This window comes from Styela clava, chromosome 8, assembly GCF_964204865.1.
Source record: "Styela clava chromosome 8, kaStyClav1.hap1.2, whole genome shotgun sequence".
NCBI classification, from domain to species: Eukaryota; Metazoa; Chordata; class Ascidiacea; order Stolidobranchia; family Styelidae; genus Styela; species Styela clava.
In genome coordinates, this window is record NC_135257.1 from 22,169,557 (window position 1) to 22,190,766 (window position 21,210).

The following is a 21,210-nucleotide window of genomic DNA, read 5'->3' on the forward strand; positions in this document are numbered from 1 at the left end:
CAAAATTTTTTCAAAATTTGCACGTCAATTTCCCATCCATTTGTTGGCTACTGTCTCCAAATTTTACCCCATGATAAACATGGGTAAATTGGAAAATGAATTGCGATGTATATACACCAATCAAACTTTTTTGAACATCACATCAACTTGCGCGCTCTATGAGTTCCTCATAGATAACACTCTAGTAACTACCTTTGTGGCGTCTGCAAAATTTCTGGACATCATTTTGACGACGCCTATTTCTTCCGCCGACGCAGAGCGAACATTCAGTGTAACAAATTAACCAATAATTTGGATAATGGAAGTCAAATTCTATATAATAATTGACGTAATCGAAATATTGAAGAGATCTTTCTAGTCTTTCTCGTGTATGAGAAAATGGATATTTTCCCATGTCGGGTGACCCATAAACAACCGAAATATTGAAGAGATCTTTCTAGATCATTCGAAATATTGAGTCTAGATCTTTCTCGTGTATGAGAAAATGGATATTTCCCATGTCAGGTAACCTATAAACAAGTGTAATTATTGTAAGAAGGGTACCGAACATTCTAGATATGAGCAAAAATTGCTCCGTGGGAAACGAGATTTTTGGATAATAAAGAAAGGTACCGTTTTTGGCGAGCGAGATGAAAAAGATGTTACCGTTTAAATAGACATTTGATCGTGGTTTTCACGGCTTTTTTATTTCAATTCGTGCTATACAACAATGCTGATTCATCACCGACTTGGTTTTCACGATTGTGAGTGTGTTTTATTGTAAGTAAATTTATTGTGATATATTATCCGTGGAAATAAAAATCTTTACAGGCAAATTGGTCAGATCCTTACTGTTATATAAAATTAACAGATATCTCAATTTGAACACGTAATCTACTATATATTCTGTTTTTGGAGTCAGATACTTATCTAATTCGCTTAATTAGAAAGCAAAGACAGCAGAAGTTACATTGGTGACCCCGATGTCGAGATTATTATGGATCGTCAACAATCGTAAGTCATTTTATTCTATTAACTATTCTGTGTGATTTATCAACTGTTTGACCTGGTTTGTAATATCTCCTTACAATTTTGTACCTGTTATCGATAGTAGTAATAAAATATTGTTGTTGTAATTTTGTACCTGGTTTTACTTAAGTGTGTATAAGGTTGTATGGTATATTGATTATTGGGTAAATAAATGTCCAAATTACAAAAAATGTTTACGCGAAGCAAAGCTCGTAAATCAGAACAATCAGGTGTAAATCCATATCAATTAACACATATTACGCCTGAAATACCAAAACGTCGAGATATTGAAGACGAAACAGAATTTGGACTTGAAAATTTGAATATTTCTGAATCAAATTTAATTGAACGTGAAGATGACAATTGTAATTGGCAAAGTTTGTCCCCAAGGGAAACAAAACCTGTTGTTGATATGGAGCTTACGCAGTGCGAGGATTTGGGAGGTGATTCTGGACAGAGAATAACTTTTCAATTGCCGTCGGTTAGGAAATTTAATGACACAAACAACCCATTTTTGACCAATAAAGATAGAGTAGAAGATTCCGGACCGAATTACGGCATAAATTCCAGAATCTCTCAGATAACTGAACCTAGAACAATATTGTATGAAAAGCATAGAATTCCCACGAGACCACTTTGGGAAAATTCGGTGAAAAATTGGATCTTTTTAACGGAAAACGAATTCGCTGAAAATCAAATAGTCAGCGATTCGCAAAAGAAAAACTATATACTAAGGTGTTTAAATTCTCCACAACTGGATCTTGTCAGGGCAAGGATGCCGCTCGATGAACATAATAATAATTATGAAAAACTGAAACAAATTTTGTTGGACATTTTTGCACCGGATTCTCGAGAAAAATTACAGAAAATATTTTCTGGGCAATTACAAAATGAAAGGCCAGATATTATTCTTAAATATTTGAAAGATTCCTTTATTGGGGGACATAGAAACAGTATAGAAGTTCAAAATCTAATAAAGAAAGTGTTTGTAGCATTGTTACCAGCTTACATAGCCAACGTCTTATACTCAGATATAGCAAAATATTCATGCGAGAAATTGCTGGCTCGCGCGATGCAAATTTATGATTCCTCAGATAATAATTCGAACCATGTTACAAGTTCCTATCAAAAAGACAATTCTGGACAAAATAAACTGGAGCAATTAACAGATCTGGTAACGTCTCTGGCTAAAAATGTTGATAATTTGAATACCCAAATCAAAGCAATAAACAGCCCAAGATTCGAACCAAAATTTAACCCGGTTCATCGATACAATGCCCCTCCGCAGCATCAAGCGAGACAGTACAATTCTCAAGATAGGCGTCAATTTGAAACGAGGAAGTTTGCTAGAGGTTATCCTAGGAATACTTTCAATTCGAACAATTATAACTGGAGACGGAATTGTGATGTAAATTTCTGCTATTTCCATAATAAATTTGGAGAAAACGCAGTCAAATGTAATGCCCCTTGCAGCTTTCCTAGAAAGAAGAATTTTTTAGCCGAAGGGTAGACTTTTCTGGTTTTAACAGCCCGGAAGGTCTACCCTCTCGTAAAACAAATGCTGTACATAAATTTAAGAATTGTGAAAATTTAAATAAAAATAATTTACCGTCTCTGTCAAGCAACAATAAATTATTTTTTGTATATGATTCCCTTTCTAAAAATCGACTTTTAGTTGATACTGGATCAACTTATAGTATTTTAAATGCCAAAAAGTTACATCAATTTAAAACCATAAAAAATCTTTCCGAAGATAATCCCGGTACACATATTATTCGTGACCGAAAATATGAACCTCTGATTACGGCAAATGGCACAAAATTAACCGTAGTGGGCAATACCGAAATTGAAATTTGCTTGGCAGATAAGGTGAAATATACACATAATTGTGTGTTAGCAAACATAGAATTTGATGGTATACTTGGAACAGACTTTCTTGTTAAAAATAAACTGGTAATAGACTTAGCAAACAATTGTTTAACTAATAGAGCAGACGATTTTTCGATTCCGTGTCATAATACGTTAAGTGGTGCGCCAATATTAACCTTAATACCGGAAACAATAGATAAGGAATACCAATTATTATTGCAAAAATATCCAGAAATTTTAATCCGGAAACATGCAAAATTTCGAGGAATTAATCATAATTATCAACACGATATTATAACTTTTGGACCTCCAGTTTATACAAAAGACCGACCGGTTCCGTTCAAATATAAGAAGCAAGTAGACGACGAGATAAATAAATTATTAGAAAACGGAGATATAATTCGCGGAGTTAGCCCGTATTGTAGCCCGCTGAACGTAGTTCCTAAAAAGGACAATTCAATTCGTTTGACTTTTGATTATAGACGTTTGAATCTGATTACAAGAATCCCAAGATTCCCATTGCCGAGACTTGAAGATTTTACGTCGGAACTCGCCGGATGTACAATCTTTACTAAACTCGACCTTGAATCGGCTTACTCAAATATCAAACTTAATCCGTTACATAGACATAAGTGTGCATTTAGCGTCGCGAATGCTCAGTATATTCCCATTATGATGCCATTTGGCATTGCTTCCGCACCCAGTTCCTTCTCTAACTTCATGAGTAAAGTTTTGTTTGGGTTGAAAAATGTTTTTGTCTATCTTGATGATTTACTAATTTACACTAAAACAAAAGAGGAAAACTTGAAAGTAACCGATCAAGTATTTAAACGACTAAACCACTATGGTTTAACACTAAATCTAAAAAAATGCGAGTTTGGAAAGTCAAATCTTTCTTATCTAGGCTACGAACTTGATGAAAATGGAATAAAACCAATCAGAGACAAAGTCGAGGTTATTAAAAAATTTCGAGTACCACAAACAATTACAGAATGTCGCAAATTCATAGGCATGTGCAATTTTTATAGGAAACATATAGCCAGATATTCTGAGATAATTTATCCGATTACTCAATTAGTCTCAGATAAAAACCGCAAACGTCAAAAACCAATTTGGACAGCAGAATGTGATGCTGCCTTTCATAAAATCAAAGAGTGTTTGGTTAACGCATGCATGATAGCACACCCAAGAATTGATGTGCCAATAACGGTAATATGTGATGCAAGTTCGTCTGCTATTGCAGGGGCCGTAACACAATATGTTGACGGAATAAACCAGCCCTTGGGGTTCTTTTCAAAAACTCTATACAAGCGAGAGAAAAACTATACTATTTTCTCCAAAGAACTAATGGCTTGTTACTTAGCCATTAAGTACTTTAAAAATCTTTTAATCGGTCGACAATTTCAATTATCATCCGATAACAAAGCGTTAATTCAGGCACTAAATAATCCGACAAATAGACCCAGCGACAGAGAAAATCGTCAACTGGATTACATCACAAGTATGACAAACTCGTTTTCTCACATACCGGGGTCAAGTAATCCAGTAGCCGATTTTATTTCTCGCTATGTAAATAATGATAGCCAAAGTAATGATAAAATTAATACAGAAAAAGCTAATACAATGGACGAAATAGAGACGCGCGAAGCAAAAACAGCGGTCGTCAAGGACAACGACGCAGCGAAGCGTATAACGTCATCCGAACCACAGACGCACGTAACGTCAGCCGACGCAAGCAGACAGCAGACGCAAGGAACCCGTGAAGCGTGTAAAACCGTTGACGCGATGTCTGACATAACGCCATCTGAGCAACGTAACCGCGGAACTGATAATACGTGTGGAGTAGAGAATAAATCTGTGATAGAAAATGGAAATGTTCTAGAAAATAAAACTGTAAATATTATTTATCAACAACAAGATGCCATTCCTTTAACGGAAATAGCTAAAGAGCAAGAAAACTGTAAAGAAATACAAAGTTTAAAAGCAAACTCTGGCCATTCACTCAAGCTTGCAGAAATAGCCATAGACAACATGGGTGGAGTTATTCTATGTGACGTATCCTTGGAACATAAGAAAGCTAGACCTATAATACCCAAGATTTTACGTAGGAGAATTTTCGACAAAATACATGACCTTTGTCATCCAGGTATTAAAAGCACCAATAATTTAATTTCAGAACGTTACGTATGGCCACAAATGCATGTAGATATTACAAATTATGTGAAATCTTGTTTGAAATGTCAAAAAAACAGGATCTTTAGACACACTGTATCTCAACTGTCATCTATTCCTATTCCTAATGAAAGATTTTCAGAGGTTCAAATAGATATTGTTGGACCATTTGTACCAAGCAAAGGTTTTACTTATATTTTTACTATAATTGACCGTACCACACGTTGGATAGAGGCGATCCCGATATGTGATCTGACCGCCTCAACTCTTATAGATACATTTTTATTGCATTGGGTTGCCAGATTTGGGTGTCCAACTCTCCTTAAGAGTGACAATTACTCCTCTTTCAGAAGTAAAAATTGGGCTCAATTTATGAATTTTTTAGGAATAAAACATAAATTTTCATTGCCATATATGCCGCAGGGAAACGGACAAATAGAACGAATTCATAGAGAATTAAAACTTGGTTTGAAGTGTCAGGAAAACCCTAGTGAATGGTCATCAAACTTGGGATACGTCCTTTTAGGTTTGAGGTCCATTCCGAAATTAAACGGATTTTCATTGTCCGAACTTGCATATGGGAGAACACTGAGACTCCCTGGAGAATTAGTGGAAAGTTCTGACATAACCCAAGATTTTGACCCTTACAGTTATGTTTCTAAATTAAAACGTTTTTTTGGAAATTTTAAAGCTCTTCCAACAAGAAAGAAATTAAGGTCTAATGTATATATTCCACCAAAGTTGTTCACTTGTAGTCATGTGTTTCAACGAATAGATCACGTAAAAAAGTCTTTGCAACCCAACTATCAGGGGCCATATGAAGTGATATTTCGAAATAAGACTGCTTTCACTATAAAAAAAAATAAGGGTATAGAACAAGTTTCTATTAACCAATTAAAACCTGCTGAAATTACTATCTTTGAAACAGATAAGGAAGAACGTCCTGAACAAAAACATGGCGTGGAAAACCAAAATTTTCTCACTGAAATTGAAAAACCACCAATAAAAACAGTAATTACTCCCAAGAATAACAATGAACCTTTTATTTCAGAATTCACGAATCCAACGACAAAGGACATCCTATGGAAGAAGGAGAACCAGCCCAAGACCAGATACGGCCGGACAGTACGTCCGCCAGACCGGTATGGACAGGCAGAGACGGAAGTCTAGAGGAAAAGGAAGAGGAAAATTCGGACAATGACGAAATAACCCGGACCGACAAATCCGATAGAGAAATCATTTATTTGAAACGTGGCAGGATGGTGGGACAAGAATTTTATCAAGAATTCAGGTATTTATCCATTATACTATTACTTCTAGTTTTTATGCAATTACCATGGCTATGTTTTGGAAATCCAGAGGTTCATGGCTATATCTGCCAAAATGACAAACTCAATCAAGAGTACGACATATCGGATGATAAGTCTTGCAAACAGCACAGATCCGAACATATAGTGAAATGTCAAGCTAAAGTCTATCACGCACCTAAATTGCATACTAAAATTCCAATTAGAGCTTGCCAAACTAGTATAACTGAATGGAAAAGTCACTTTTATTTCTTTGGAGCTAAGACTCGCTTTACTAAAATAAAATCAGGAGTACCTTCGTCCGAACAAAATTGCAGAAACTGGTTTAATACTCACGAATCGAATCAATTCGGTAAGTTTGTTCAGAAAACCAATGATCTATGGGTAACCGAGAATAAACCGGTTATCAACTATAAATGGCCCACAACTGATTCCGGAACAACTGAAAATATTGCCCTAATAACATCCTATGTAATGTATGACCATCTAAACTCAAAAATTGTTTTTCCTCTAGCTGACAGCGCAAATTGCTCTGTAAATCAATCTTCCTGCCAAATTGGTAGTTAAACACTTTTATTTGACGATGCAAAATTCGAAAAATGTCCAAACAAAGCGGAGGAAATAAACTCTTCGCTAACTGCACATGTAAACAACACTAATTACATATATGCGGTAGAACTAAACGATTTACATATGACCTTTCATTCCTTTTCAGTGTGTAACGAATTAACGACTGATTGCTTTGGCAGTATTTTCTGCCTTGAAAACGAACTTTTGGTTCAAGTCAAGAATTGTAGTTTATTAAAGAAAGTCAACGTGTTACGTAAGTTTGCTGATCACGCAGACATTTCGACGGCATTAACGTTGATGATACAAAATGTCGCAGACTCACAAACCGCTCTGTCCGCGAAATTACAGAGCCAAATCTTTAAATTGGAATGTGAGACCGAACGAATATTATCTAAAATTTATAGAGTTTTAGCGAAAACGTACCCGTCGGATGTGTTGAACGAAATTTTGGGAACAAATAATCTCTTTGCGGTTAACAGAGGCGACGTGCTGGGCACCCTTTTGTGTCAACCCATAAAAGCGAGTCTCTTAAATAGTCTAATATTACCTAACGAGTTATATTCTACTCGTCCCTTAGTTAACTATACTGATAACACTAACACTACAGTTATCGCCCAATACTTGTCTTCGGGAAGAATTCTTCCAGGTATAAACGTTACCTTTAAAATGAATAACACTTATTATAGCTATCAAAAGGGAATTCTACAAAACAAAACCACAAACCCAAAGAAAATTCACCCTTACCTAACAACTAAGAAAATAAATCCTACAATACAAATTATCTTACTTCATTGTCAAAATTTTTCAAGAACGACGTACCGCGTTCTAACGACATAGATTCAATGCTAATGTCCATAAGCCAGAATTCCATATTTACTAAAAGTCTAATTGACTATGCCAATTCTTTTAATGACGAACAGGAAACAACTAGTGCTAATCCTGCACTTCCCCTGAAAATACTAGCTAAACATATTAAAAAAATATTGATATCTTTTCTTAGTGGAATAGGCAATAAATTCCTTGCCATTGTAATACTGATCGGGCTAATTCTGTCTATTATTTTTGCTTACGGCAGGACTGTAACTTTGGCTGGAAGTGGAATCCGAAGTTCTGTCGGGAGAGGAATAAGGGATAGAATCTTTGGGAGGCGTCCCTCTCCTCCCGACCGACGTACAAGCACTCCGAGAGAACAGGAAGGCCCCAGATATCGACGTACCCGCTCCCGTGAACCGAACGGAAATCATTCCAGACGTACGCATGTCCACCACCAACCGAGAGTCACGCGTACCCCAGTAAGGGATAGATGGGACCGTCTCTGGTCGTCCCGTGGCGGAGCCAGAAGCTGAACCCCCATCGGCCAATCATCCACAGCTCGTCCTATGGCACCGGTGCAAAGAGCTCCCCCAGCAAACGAGAGGGCCAATGCTATGCAACACCTCAGAAGCAATGGTGGAAATGTCGAGGTCATAAATCTCGTGTCGGATAGCGGAAGCGAATAAATAAAAATTTATAGCGCTCGCGGCGATAAACAAAACTTATGACCTGATAAAAGACAATGACAGGTTACATAATCAAGAAATTATAATCAAGAAAATAAATACCTTTTTTTAACATTTTTTTTTTGGATCCAAAGGCTCACAAGTTTTTTAAGCCTTATTTTTTTTTCCCTCAATCATTTTTTTCAACCAATGATTCCCCAAATGGAGTACTCCAATCATTTTTTGTTTTCTCCACCAAGTTTTATCTCCAAATAAAGTGCACAAAGTTTTCACAAAAGTTATCTTAATTCTTTCTGCAGTTTATTGAATTTATGAGATTAATAGGAAATATCACGGTACCGATGTCTCAAAATTAATTTTATTGTTGCATTCTTTTATTGGTTTTACAACGCTCGTCTATTTGTTGTATTTTTCAAATTTCATGACAAATTATTGTGTTTTACATCTAAATCTTTCCCCCCCCCCATTTTTATTGCAAATGGTACAGACAATTAAATGTAGAATGAGTAGTAACAATACTAGTTGCAATCACTGAAACGTAAAGACCTACCTAGTTGCAATCACTGAAACGTAACGACCTACCAAAAAGCCTTATGTTTAATAAGGTTTAACACTGATAACGTAAAGACCTACAATACAGTCATATTGTAAGATTTTTATTGTTTTTGGGAATCAATAAACCATCTTTTCTTCATTTTTTAAAGTCATTATCGCCTAATTTATCTAATAGTAAATCGTACATTAAACAAGTGCTCACAATTTTGAAAGTCGTGTAAGTGAGAAGAAGGTATAATAATACCATTACTGTTGCACTGAATTGCACAATTCAAATGCCTTCACAATACAAATGTCTCATCCTTATAATTTGAAAAGACCCCAAGTCAGAATCATAATAAATGGGGCTACAATGAGTTCTTAAGTTGTATGTTTTTAATTCTTGCATGTATAATTAGTGCTCAAATTTCATGTTTTTCTTCTTGTATATAAATCTTTCAATTGCCATTTTAAATAACCAAAATTAAGGAATTTGTCTTGTCGTTTCTGAGTCTTATGTCTTATTGATTAATTACACTCGACCATTTTTTCTTGCTCTTCGTAGTGGATGTTTTGCTCTTCATCCGACAGTTTTCAAACAAATTACTTTGACATTTCAAATTGCCATCTTCAAAAGTTACGAGATTTGATTACTGTCATGATAATTTCGATTTCATTCTTATATTTCTACAATTATCGGTTAATTTTTAATATGTGCTTTTAAAATATTTCACTTGTGGTGCCAGGAATGTGTAACAAATTAACCAATAATTTGGATAATGGAAGTCAAATTCTATATAATAATTGACGTAATCGAAATATTGAAGAGATCTTTCTAGTCTTTCTCGTGTATGAGAAAATGGAAATTTTCCCATGTCGGGTGACCCATAAACAACCGAAATATTGAAGAGATCTTTCTAGATCATTCGAAATATTGAGTCTAGATCTTTCTCGTGTATGAGAAAATGGATATTTTCCCATGTCAGGTAACCTATAAACAAGTGTAATTATTGTAAGAAGGGTACCGAACATTCTAGATATGAGCAAAAATTGCTCCGTGGGAAACGAGATTTTTGGATAATAAAGAAAGGTACCGTTTTTGGCGAGCGAGATGAAAAAGATGTTACCGTTTAAATAGACATTTGATCGTGGTTTTCACGGCTTTTTTATTTCAATTCGTGCTATACAACAATGCTGATTCATCACCGACTTGGTTTTCACGATTGTGAGTGTGTTTTATTGTAAGTAAATTTATTGTGATATATTATCCGTGGAAATAAAAATCTTTACAGGCAAATTGGTCAGATCCTTACTGTTATATAAAATTAACAGATATCTCAATTTGAACACATAACCTACTATATATTCTGTTTTTGGAGTCAGATACTTATCTAATTCGCTTAATTAGAAAGCAAAGACAGCAGAAGTTACATCAGCACGCTGAAGCGTATTAAAACATATCTCAGAAACACAATGAAGCAAGATAGATTAAATTCCTTGGCTGTTTATCCATTCACAGAGACGTTATTTCTGGGATGCATGACTTTAATCAGCGCGTTATTGAGCATTTTGCTTCCAAGAAACCGCGGCGTGTTGCATATATGTTCAAGCAGTAGAAGTCTAGCAGCATATATATCTATGAGTGACCGACGCATGTCCTTATCTTTGCATTACCTTTCCTTTCTTCATAGTAACGTTTTAAACCTTATTTTAGGTTTTGTCTGCTTTCCCGAAGTTTCTGTTAATATGTCATTGTATTTATCTGGGTAAATATTGCCTTTCCTTTTGAAAGAGGTTTCAAAATAAACTATGACTATATTTATTAATCCCTTGACTTGGACCGGTTTTAAAGACACTTTCTTATCGTTAAAAATTGTCGCTTTTGCCGATTGGTTGTTACCGATGGAATGGTTTTTATTCTCATAAAATGATGGGAGAACTTACAGCGCTCATCCTGTCCCCGTAGATGGGGGTGACTTGGTCCCGCAGTAGCTTGCCCCGGTTGTCAAAATGACCACGCGCCGCCACTGACCCATTGTATCAAACACTCTCGAATTGTGCCCTGTAGGGCATGCCCCACTGAACCTCGGTCCATTGTTACCATAGGAAACAAATATTTTCAGACCATCCCGCGGCGAAATTCGGAAGGCACATCATCTCGCCAACGTTATGAATACTTTACAGTGGACTAAAGCTGAAAAATATCAGACGGTGGTTTGTCATGTTGGACAGGCTAAAGTAGAAAAAAGAAAAACTGGAACGGTGAAATTTTAGTGTCAACCTCCCGAAACCAATTTCACCTCATAGCTTGCGTCGCTCTACCCGTCCGTTGTCCGTTCGCGGGGACATTGTAACTCACCGAATGGCGGATTGAAACATCAAACCGCGGACAGGATTGCGGATAAAGTATCAGTGTGAGAGATGATTTTCCACTGTGCCCCATGTTCTAACGTGCCCCACCTTTCTTACAAGACTTTCACTTTTTGAAGCACAAATTAAAAAATTCCCATACAATGGCTTTTAATACGGATCTAAGACACGCTCTCACTTTCGCGAAAGTAATTTACGTGGGAACTATGCTGGAATATGTCACACCCAGGAGGGACTGGGTGTAGCCTCAAAAGTCTAAATGTTTAACTCAATACATTATCATACTTAGTACCAACGATTCAATGAATATGTCATTTCTTGTAGAATGAGAGTATGAATTGTTACCATTGACTGCTGAATCGATACGATTGCTCACTATTTTGAATAAATCAAAAATTTGGCCACTCGTGGAAAAATGTTTAACGAATCTCAGTGATTTACTTTCGTCTCGCGCTCCAATACGTGACTCTTAGTATATCGATCTGAAATTCATACAAAGGATTCGAGCTAAATTCTGCATGGGCGCCCCAATTATTTACTCATCGATAGCAAACAATATCCTGCCATAAGTTTCCTATCGTGGCCATGTATTAAACACTTTCCCAATAATATTAAATAATTATTGGCCATTGTCTAATCTTTGCGAAAAGACACAGATTCACCTGTATTATCATGTGATAAGTTATCTCAATCGAATGTCGAAACTATTTCTTGCTCATTTTTTTAAAAACAGAAGTAGAAACGACTAAGAGTAAGTATATCACATGGACGCTAAATTTATTTCGAGTTCATGAGGCAAGTTCGTAATATTTTTATTTTTGAAATTTCCAAAATAACGTAATTCAACAAAGTAGATTTACAAAGACATAATAATTAGACGAATGACTGTTCAGAATGTTGATATTGTTAATCTAACTCTCAATAAATTTTCAACAACAATTCAATGTAATTGAAGTGGATAATTGAAATGAATTTCAAAATAAAATCAAAGATTTATATTTTCACTGATGACAGATCCAGAGAAATAAAACACAACTAGGCAGAAGTTTCATTAGATCAGGATCTCACAAAGAACCCCATGACTTATCATTCTAGGAAGCGCATTCTCCATCCCTTGATATATCACCTTTAAATTAGCACTGAGAGAAAGATAAACATTTGTGTGATCTTTAAAATCAATTCCAGTTAATTGAATACCTTGATCCCATTTAATGAATGAATCAGCAGGTGTGACGTCACGGGTCTGAGAACAAAATATAAATACGATGACATGAAGATTATCATTGGGTTATGCTTGATCAACTGTAACTCTCACTCGTCTCTCATATGCTGTGAAGCAAATTGTGATTGGCTTCTCCGAAACTATACATTCATTATAAAACAAAACTATAAATGGGATATATCTCTGTATGGGCGTTTTAAAAGCACGGCGATTACCAAAGTGTCCCGCCTTTTAATAGATGCAACCCGCGGTATTGAACATTAAGGACCAGACATTTAGCATATTCCTAATTCAACTGGCTCACATAATTTCATCACAATCTTCTGGACAGATGAGTCATTTCAACTGAATAATGTATACAAAGACATGTCTATTTTGCCCTTTGCTAAATTTCAAGTTTTTGTCGTTGGATTGGATCTGGGCATGCTCATACTTTACCCGTCTAATAACAGATTCCTATATTTTACGAGTATAAATAGAACAGACATAGGACACAAACCATTGGATCAAAGCGGATTCCAGTCCATATAGTGATCCACTCATTTTCTTTTAGCATATTCACACTCAAATATTTCATAATCGCATTGTGAGATTCCTCATCTCGAATCAAACCAACATTTGCGTTACGTTCCTTGCAAATATCAACTGCTTTGTCGTAGTTGACTCTTTGTATCACGAAAATATAACAGATATTTCCGATCTTCAATTTGCAGTTTTCTGAAATGTAAAAAATGACGTTCAAACATTTGAGGTCTCGTGTTGACTTTTATTATCACTATCTGGAGGTTTGAAAGTAAGAAATTCCAAAATCGGGGAGTTGAAAATTCCGACAGTTTAGACATGCCAAACCAGTGGAAACATTCCAAATTTCGACACCATATGTCTACACCAGAATGAGATCACTTCATTTTGTCATTGACCATATAAGTTTACCTGGGGAAGGAGTCGGTTTCAATGTTGTTTTGGTTGTTGTCGTCGGTCTCTTTCGGTTTCCAGATTGAACCTTTTGAGACTTTTCCAATGCAGTACGTTTTTGTTCGATCTGCTCCATTGCTGAATAGACGAATATACATAAGAGTCTATTTCCAGCATTACCAAAAAAAATGTTGTCAATGGCAGAATGGCCAACTTGGTTGCAATTGAACTTGTAGCCAACTTGACAAAAATGGCATAAGATTTTAGATTCTATCTATGATAACTTTCATATACAGTACCTAACATGACCCGGATCAACTTATCATATAACGCTAGCTTTATATTTAAACTCATTTTTCGTCGAAAGATTCAAAGCTTCCCTGTTACAGCAGGTTTTTGTTCAATTCGGGATATAACCAGATCAATATAATAATATTCAGACTAATATAGGACGTATTTTGTAATTTCAACGGTTATACGACGCCAAGGAATGCTTCAAAAATACAAAGTGACAGCTGTTACCTTTCTTGATCTCATTATTTGTTTTCTGTTGTTTATTCAATGTTTTCTCCAACTTATCATTCTTGTCTTGAACTTCAATCAAATCTATAAAAACATCATGATGCTGTTTTGAAAGTTGACAATGCTGCTTAATGATAAATGATGATAATGGTGGATCGTGGAGTTGTTAGAGATGCAATATCGATTCACGGATATAAAATTTATGGGACAGCCTGCCTGGTCTATCACAGCTGGTTACTTATCGATTTTAATATTTTATTCAGGTATTTGTCTGTCTGTCTGTTAGATGCACACGTTAGATATCTTATGAAAGCGAGATTGAATCTGCTCCAGATTTTGCATGTCCGTTTATCATATCTCGGACCGAAAGCCTATTGATTTTGGGCCAATTAAGTCGTATAATTAGCGAGTTATAAATTAATTAGTGATGGGACACAAGGTGTCACTATGGAGTAAAAGCGCTGTTTTTGGGGATCCCTAACTTTCGATCGATAAGTCTTCGGGCTCTGACCGATATTCTCGTTTTGGTATTAACTATTAATTACTACAATAAAACTATCCAACTGAAAAGTGTCTGATTGTACCAAAAAATTTCAGTTATTTGAAACGCTTTGTACAAAAGTTGTGCTGTCTCTAGAATATGTACCGCAGGAACTTGTTTCTTCATTTCGGGGAACAAATTCTATACAACACACTGACATTTTCAAAATAACAAAAGTGATAGTCAACTGGCAATATCAACAACCTTTAACTACTGAACCGTTTGTATCAATTGATCCAGTAGTTAAATAAAAATCGTTTTATTTTTTTCACAACAATAACAAGAAAAAATTAACAGAATAACAGAATCTTTCCGGAACGACGTAGATAAAAGGATTTGAAGTCAAATATCAATCACAGTAACATACACTAACCTTTCTTCAATTCATTGATCACAAAGTTTTGTTCTGTGTTTTCCTTCAGTAGAGTTTCAATTTGACGAGATTGCTGAAGAGTACTGTTACGGAAATCCGTGATTTCGTTTGATAGTTCCGCAATTTTATTACGATTTTCTCGGATTTCTAGCAGAAAATAATATAGTTTCAGTTTTCGCCATTACCTTTTCATTAAAATAACATTTTGATAGTCATTAGGTATCGTCGTATTTATCAAATAATTGATATTAGTTCTCCTCGAATCCGTGTACTAAATTTTCATTTATAAGAACGCTTGTGGCCGTATAGTTAGTATTAGATATTTCGGCAACGGTTGGGAACAAAATCAAAAATGAATTGTTTCGTAAAGTATACTGACCAGAATTTGCTCTTCCAAAGTCATCTTTTAATTCCTCTAATTCTGATTTGATATTTCTTATACCTGAGCAGAAAAATACATACGAGTTGAATAGAAATCAGTTTAATAAACACTCTAGGCAAAATCACGGCGACCGCTGAAATGCTAGTTGCTATAGGAACGCTATGTGATAACGTCGGTGCATTACGGGCACCAAGTCAGTAGTAAAGGAAATTCATATCTGAGTAAAGTTACGGCGACCACTGAATGTCAGGAGACTTTATGGAATTATGATATTTAAAGACCATCCGATGCTATGCTTTGGGTTAGCGTAGATATAGTAATATATGGCGAGCATGAGGAGTAGGAGGGAAGCGAGCCTATTCAATTTGTTTCTACGCCAACACCAACTCCGGTAATCCATGTTATGTTCAACAGTTGACACTTACCTAAAATATTTCGAGTTACGACAGGAAGCAAGTTGCCAGTATTCTTTGATTTCGTGTTATTCATAGATTTGCACGTAATTGGAAACTCCTTATAATGCAGATGTTCATCAATGTTGAAGCCTGGTCTGTCCCATCCTACAGCAACCGGATCACACTGTGCAATCTGGCAACCAGGCTTGGGAGAGCAGTGAAACACTGTTTCATCTTGACACCAGGATGAAGCGATGACGTAGATGAAGATAAAAACGATTGAGATTTTCATCATAGTTACGTTATAACTAAATTAACAAAAGTTGTTCGCGTTCAATTCGAGGTCAAATATACCAACGGGCAAAAGTTGTTTGTCAACATAAAACAAAATATGTTGGAAATGCTGAAGATCTTGTTCAAACTAGGATCTTGCTACTGTATTATATGACGTCACCCACTACAATTGGGGTGTCTTAAAATTCATTGGTAGTAGATGAGTTGATTAGATTGGTTTTTCGTCTAATTACTTATTAATCTCTTCCAGTGTGCGTAAGCGCAACATTAGAAACTAATATTTGAATCAACTGCCTAAATTTACGCGTCCACAGTGAGCCATGGCCTCCGCGCTAATTCGAGTTGTATTTATCAAATTTACTTATTATAAATCATATTCATATATTTCAACGTGTCATTACTATATATATAGACTCTACGATTTTGTATTTAGACAATCCATATCGCACAGGCCGTCCCGGTATAGTTATGGACCGGCCCTAACCCTTTATAGTCCAGGTTATGTCAGCAATGATAAATTAAAAAAGGCGTCTATCTCGTCCATACACTGCGACGCCGATCGTTTCGTTTGACTTCATCGCCTGAGGCAAACGCAACATAAGACCAGAAAGTATAATTTTACTAATTCTTACCTGACGCTATTTTTAAAGTTTTGGTCTGACTTTTCAACCAAGTTTGACTATTCTTCTCGTCTCACATTCTTGCTATATCATATATATACTTATAGTATATATAGAGAGATACTTTGGTCTTTAATTCTTCGAAAGCAGCCAAAACGACTTCAGCAGCAACAATTCTACTCTTAGAAATGTCTTACCGTATTAAATCACGCCTAGGAATTACCAAGTTCAAACCCTTTCTTTGAAACTTAACTAACTATCTTATCAGCTACTCGCCTCTATGCAATCGATATCAAACTATATTGATATGTTTTCTTCGCCTCGATTTTTATGCCTAAAAATTTACCGCATTCGGATATATATAGAAGCATTCGCATTCGCAGAGTTCGTGACGTAGTTTCAGATCTTAATCGGATTAGCGATGTTGCGTCCAGTGGTGATATGTGGATTAACAATGACATCGCGAATGTAATTTTACTTTACTTTGCAATATTCTATTTTTAAAAAAATCGCAATGAATTTATAATATTATATTAAAATTCAACAGCAAAGTTATTAAAAGTATTTGTAAGTTAATGAGAGAATAGCGAATACTGCTTAAGCAGACATTAAAATTTCACGAAAATTCCAATTTCAAAATTTTTTGTTTTAACCTCTCGGTTTTCTTGGTGTTCAACACAAATTCGAATTTACTGGAGTCGCAAACAAAATGTTGGTCTTATCGGATTCGTCTCGGTTGAGGGCAAATTTATTTGACTACACGTGGTTTAGTGTGTGCAATTTTACTACAATAGAATAGTTTAAGGCGTGTTTTTTTCCATCGCATTTCAGTGACGTATTTTCTAAAGTTCAGCAGGAAATGCTAGTTTGAAAAGTGCTTCGTATTTTTAATATTAAAAACAATTGACCACGCATGTCTGTCAAAAACTCGCTTTCATTCACAATTCACCTCTCAAGTCCTAGTGATTGTATTGCAAAAGCAGTTATGGCCGGATACGTATAAACAAGAAATAAATTGGATAGCGAGATATACGGATGAGTTCTATTGGTGTCTCTCGAAATTATATTAGCATCGACGAATTATCGCACTATGCCGAGATTAAAATAAACAAGAAATGTAACTCATGACGAGGAATATTCATGAATTTATAACAAATATATTTTGTCGTGCACGTAATCTATTTCTAACTACATAGGAATATTAATTAGTGAACAACTAGTCAGACGACAAGGCTTTCTTTGCAACCAATTTATCTTCCTCTTCCTTCATATTTTCGACCAACTGCCCTATCTCCCTCTGTCTTTGACCAACTGCTCTATCCCACCCAGCTTTTTTTTTTACCATCGACCTACTGCCCTATCTCTCTCTGTCTTCGACCCACTGCCGTATCTCTTTCTGTCTTTGACCCACTGCCCTATCTCCCTCTGCCTTTCTGTCTTCGACCAACTGCTCTATCCCACCCAATTTTTTTTTTTTTTATCATCGACCCACTGCCGTATCTCTTCTGCCTTTGACCCACTGCCCCATCTCCCTCTGCCTTTGACCCACTACCCTATCTCCTTTGGTCTTCCTATCTTCGACCCTCTGGATTCCTATGCTCGACCCACTGCCCTATCTCCTTCTGCCTTTCTGTCTTCGACCAATTGCCCGATTCCACCCAGCTTTTTAATTATCGACTTACTGCCCGATCTCCCTTTGTCTTCGACCCACTGCCCTATCCCCCTCTGCCTTTCTGTCTTCGACTCACTGCCCTATTCTCCTAACTTCCCTCTCCTCGACCCACTGCCCTATCCACATCAGCTTTGCTATCATTGACCCACTGCCCTATTTCCCTCAGACTTTCTATTCTCGCCCCACTGACCTATCTTCCCCTGCCTTTCTATCGTCGACAATTACAAGTCTTCCATTTTATGAAGAACAAATTACTTTGTTTGTCTTAGGTTAGTAGACAATCATTATACGTTGACTTTGAATACGGATCTATGACACGTTCTCACTCTTGCAAATGTAATTTACGTGAGAACGATGCAGGGATATATTACACAATTTGTCACACCCTGGTAGAGCTGTCGCTTCGAAATCTTTAACTTATGACCGGTATCGATCCACAAATTTTTTTCGTCGGTCCGCAAGTACATTTTATTTAATTTTACCGGTCAGTCAGGGTAGAAAGGTTGGGAACCACTGTTCCAGTCATACAAAAGATTCGAGCCAACTCAAGCTTGCATGGGCGCCCTAATCTTTTACTCATCAATAGTAAGTGATATCCTGCCATAAGATTCCTCTCGTGGCGATGTATTAAAAACTTTTCCGCAAATAGTAAACAAATATTGATTACATTTCCATTTATCTAATCATGATGAAAAGACATGTTTTCAGCTGTATTATCATGTGATAAGTTATCTCAATCAAATGTCAAAATTATTTCTTGCTCAACCTGATTCCTTTTGGAAACAGACGTGAAAACAACACAAAATACATCACATGGAAGCCAAATTTATTTCGAGTTAATGAAGCAAGTTCGTAATATTTTTATTTCCAAATTTCTAAAATTGATACGAAAATTGAATAGTTAATTCTCTGAATTTCACATCTATACCTTCATAATTTAAAAAAGTTGAACGACAAAGACAGAATAATCAATCAGACAAATGACTGTTCAAGATTTAAATTTTCGACAGCAATTTAATTTAGTCAAAATGTATGGATTTCAAATTAGGAATCAATGATTTAAAACCTATGATAGAACCAGAGGAACAGACTACAACTAGGCAGACGTTTATTAGATCTGGATCTCACAAATAACTCCATTCATTTCCCGTGTAGGAGGAGCATTGCCCATCCCTCGCAATCTATGATTAAAAATAATATTCAGATAAACATTTGTGCGATATATATATTCAATTCCAGTAAGTGGAGAACCTGTGTACCATTTTATAAATGAATCTGCGGGTGTGACGACAGCACGGGTCTGAGAACAAACAATAAAAATGGTTAGATGAAGATTATCATTGAATTAAGCCTGATCAACTGCAATTCTCACTGGTCTATTTCCATGTTCGTGTGGTTAGGTATTCACAATTATTATAAAAAAATAAAGTTTGATTTGGATATTCGTTTTCACTTTGTAGACGTGTTGGCCCTTCAAATACATTCAGTCTTTCATGGTTTTCAAGTAAAACTCCATGTTCGAGCTGCATGGGATTGATTTGTCCAAAACTGCACAATTATTATGACTTGAATATTCGTTATCACTCGTACAACGTATGACATTTTAAAAGCACGGAACCTCAAACAGTGACCCTTGTGCCCAAAGAATATGATGTGCTAATGAGCGCAATCTACAGTAATGAACAAGAAGAAAACCAGATATTCAGCAAAATCCCAATTCACTTGACTCCCATCATCACAATCATCAGGGCTGATGGTATCTTTTAATCAGCAAGTCCAACTATACTGATGTGTAAAAAGTCCCGGATGGGTAACAATGTCAACGTTGCCTTCTAAAATTGCTCGTTTAAAATTTTCAAATCTCTTTTGAATTTGCGGCCTTTCCTCACTTCACCCGTCTAATAACAGTTCCTTATGTTTATGAGTATAAATAGAACAGGCATAGGATATTAACCATTGGATCGAAGCGGATTCCTGTCCATGTGAATATCCCCGCCTCTCCCTTTCTCAAGTATTTCATAATCGCATTGTAGGATTCTTTATCCCGAATCAAACCAACATCTGTGTTACGTTTCTCACAAATATCAACTGCTTTGTCGTAGATGACATCTTCTCCTACAAAAATAGTAAATATTTCCAATCTTCAATTTGCAGTTTTCTGAAATTTAATAAATTCCGTTTGCAGTTTTACAAATTTGAAAAGTGGAACAAACTTTCCCGCCACCGTTTGTCTCTATCCCATATATAATTTAAACATTGCAAATTTCACTTCACTTCACAATAATTGTCTGCTCAGACCTCTTCTTATAGCACAGATCGTTACGTTTTGGAAAAAGTAAATTAATATTGCTAACTATAGACAAACTCTTACGACAGTTGTGAAGTTGTTATTACTGTAGTATTCTGAACAGGAATGTGCAGGTAGGAAAATTCACAATTCACACCCGGGTGGAGAAAATTTTACTTTGAGTTAAGAGTTTGAACCCCAATATATATCATTTCAATAAGAAAAGCAGAAGAATAACTTGAGTTCTGTAAAAATTCGTCTCTTTTTATTACCATTAAAGTATGAAATTTCAGATCCCAAATTTGGGAAAATCCGATAGTTTGAAATTTTTTTACTCCAGCTCCGGCGAAATCAAAATCGACTCCAACCTCGGGAATGAGATCTTCACTGCGCCACTAACCATAAAAGTTTAACTGGAGACGGGGTCGGTTTCAATGTTGTTTTGGTTTTTGTCGTCGGTCTTGCTTGTTCGAAGCTGCTGAGGCTTCTTCGCTGCAGAGAGTTTTTCTTCAATCCGCTCCATTGTTGAAGAAGAAGTATATACATAAGTTTCCAGCATTACTGAAAACAAAATGTTGTCTGTGGCAGAATGACTAATTTGGTTGCAATTGAATTTGTAAACAATTTGGCGAAAATAGCACAAGTTTTTAGAGTCTAT

General features: G+C 36.0%; 2 protein-coding genes across 3 annotated transcripts; one reads left to right on the forward strand and one right to left on the reverse strand.

Moving 5' to 3' along the window:
* The first annotated feature begins 273 nt into the window (after positions 1–273).
* On the forward strand, positions 274–9,182 carry LOC144425788 (uncharacterized). Of its 2 annotated transcripts, XM_078115434.1 has the most exons (4): positions 274–993; positions 6,101–6,340; positions 6,871–6,915; positions 8,002–8,027. In XM_078115434.1, the coding sequence occupies exons 1-3, from the start codon at positions 977–979 to the stop codon at positions 6,872–6,874; spliced, it is 261 nt and encodes an 86-aa protein (XP_077971560.1). In that variant the 5' UTR covers positions 274–976; the 3' UTR covers positions 6,875–6,915; positions 8,002–8,027. The 2 variants fall into 2 exon arrangements, with proteins under 2 accessions (XP_077971560.1, XP_077971558.1); XM_078115432.1 differs by lacking the exon at positions 6,871–6,915 and having other exon boundaries at positions 8,002–9,182.
* A 2,936-nt stretch (positions 9,183–12,118) lies between these two features.
* On the reverse strand, positions 12,119–16,267 carry LOC120325488 (uncharacterized). Its single transcript, XM_039391601.2, has 7 exons — positions 15,710–16,267; positions 15,282–15,344; positions 14,903–15,049; positions 13,989–14,072; positions 13,485–13,604; positions 13,051–13,268; positions 12,119–12,572 (listed from the first exon to the last, which is right to left on the reverse strand). The coding sequence occupies exons 1-7, from the start codon at positions 15,972–15,974 to the stop codon at positions 12,381–12,383; spliced, it is 1,089 nt and encodes a 362-aa protein (XP_039247535.2). The 5' UTR covers positions 15,975–16,267; the 3' UTR covers positions 12,119–12,380.
* Between the last annotated feature and the right edge of the window lie 4,943 nt (positions 16,268–21,210).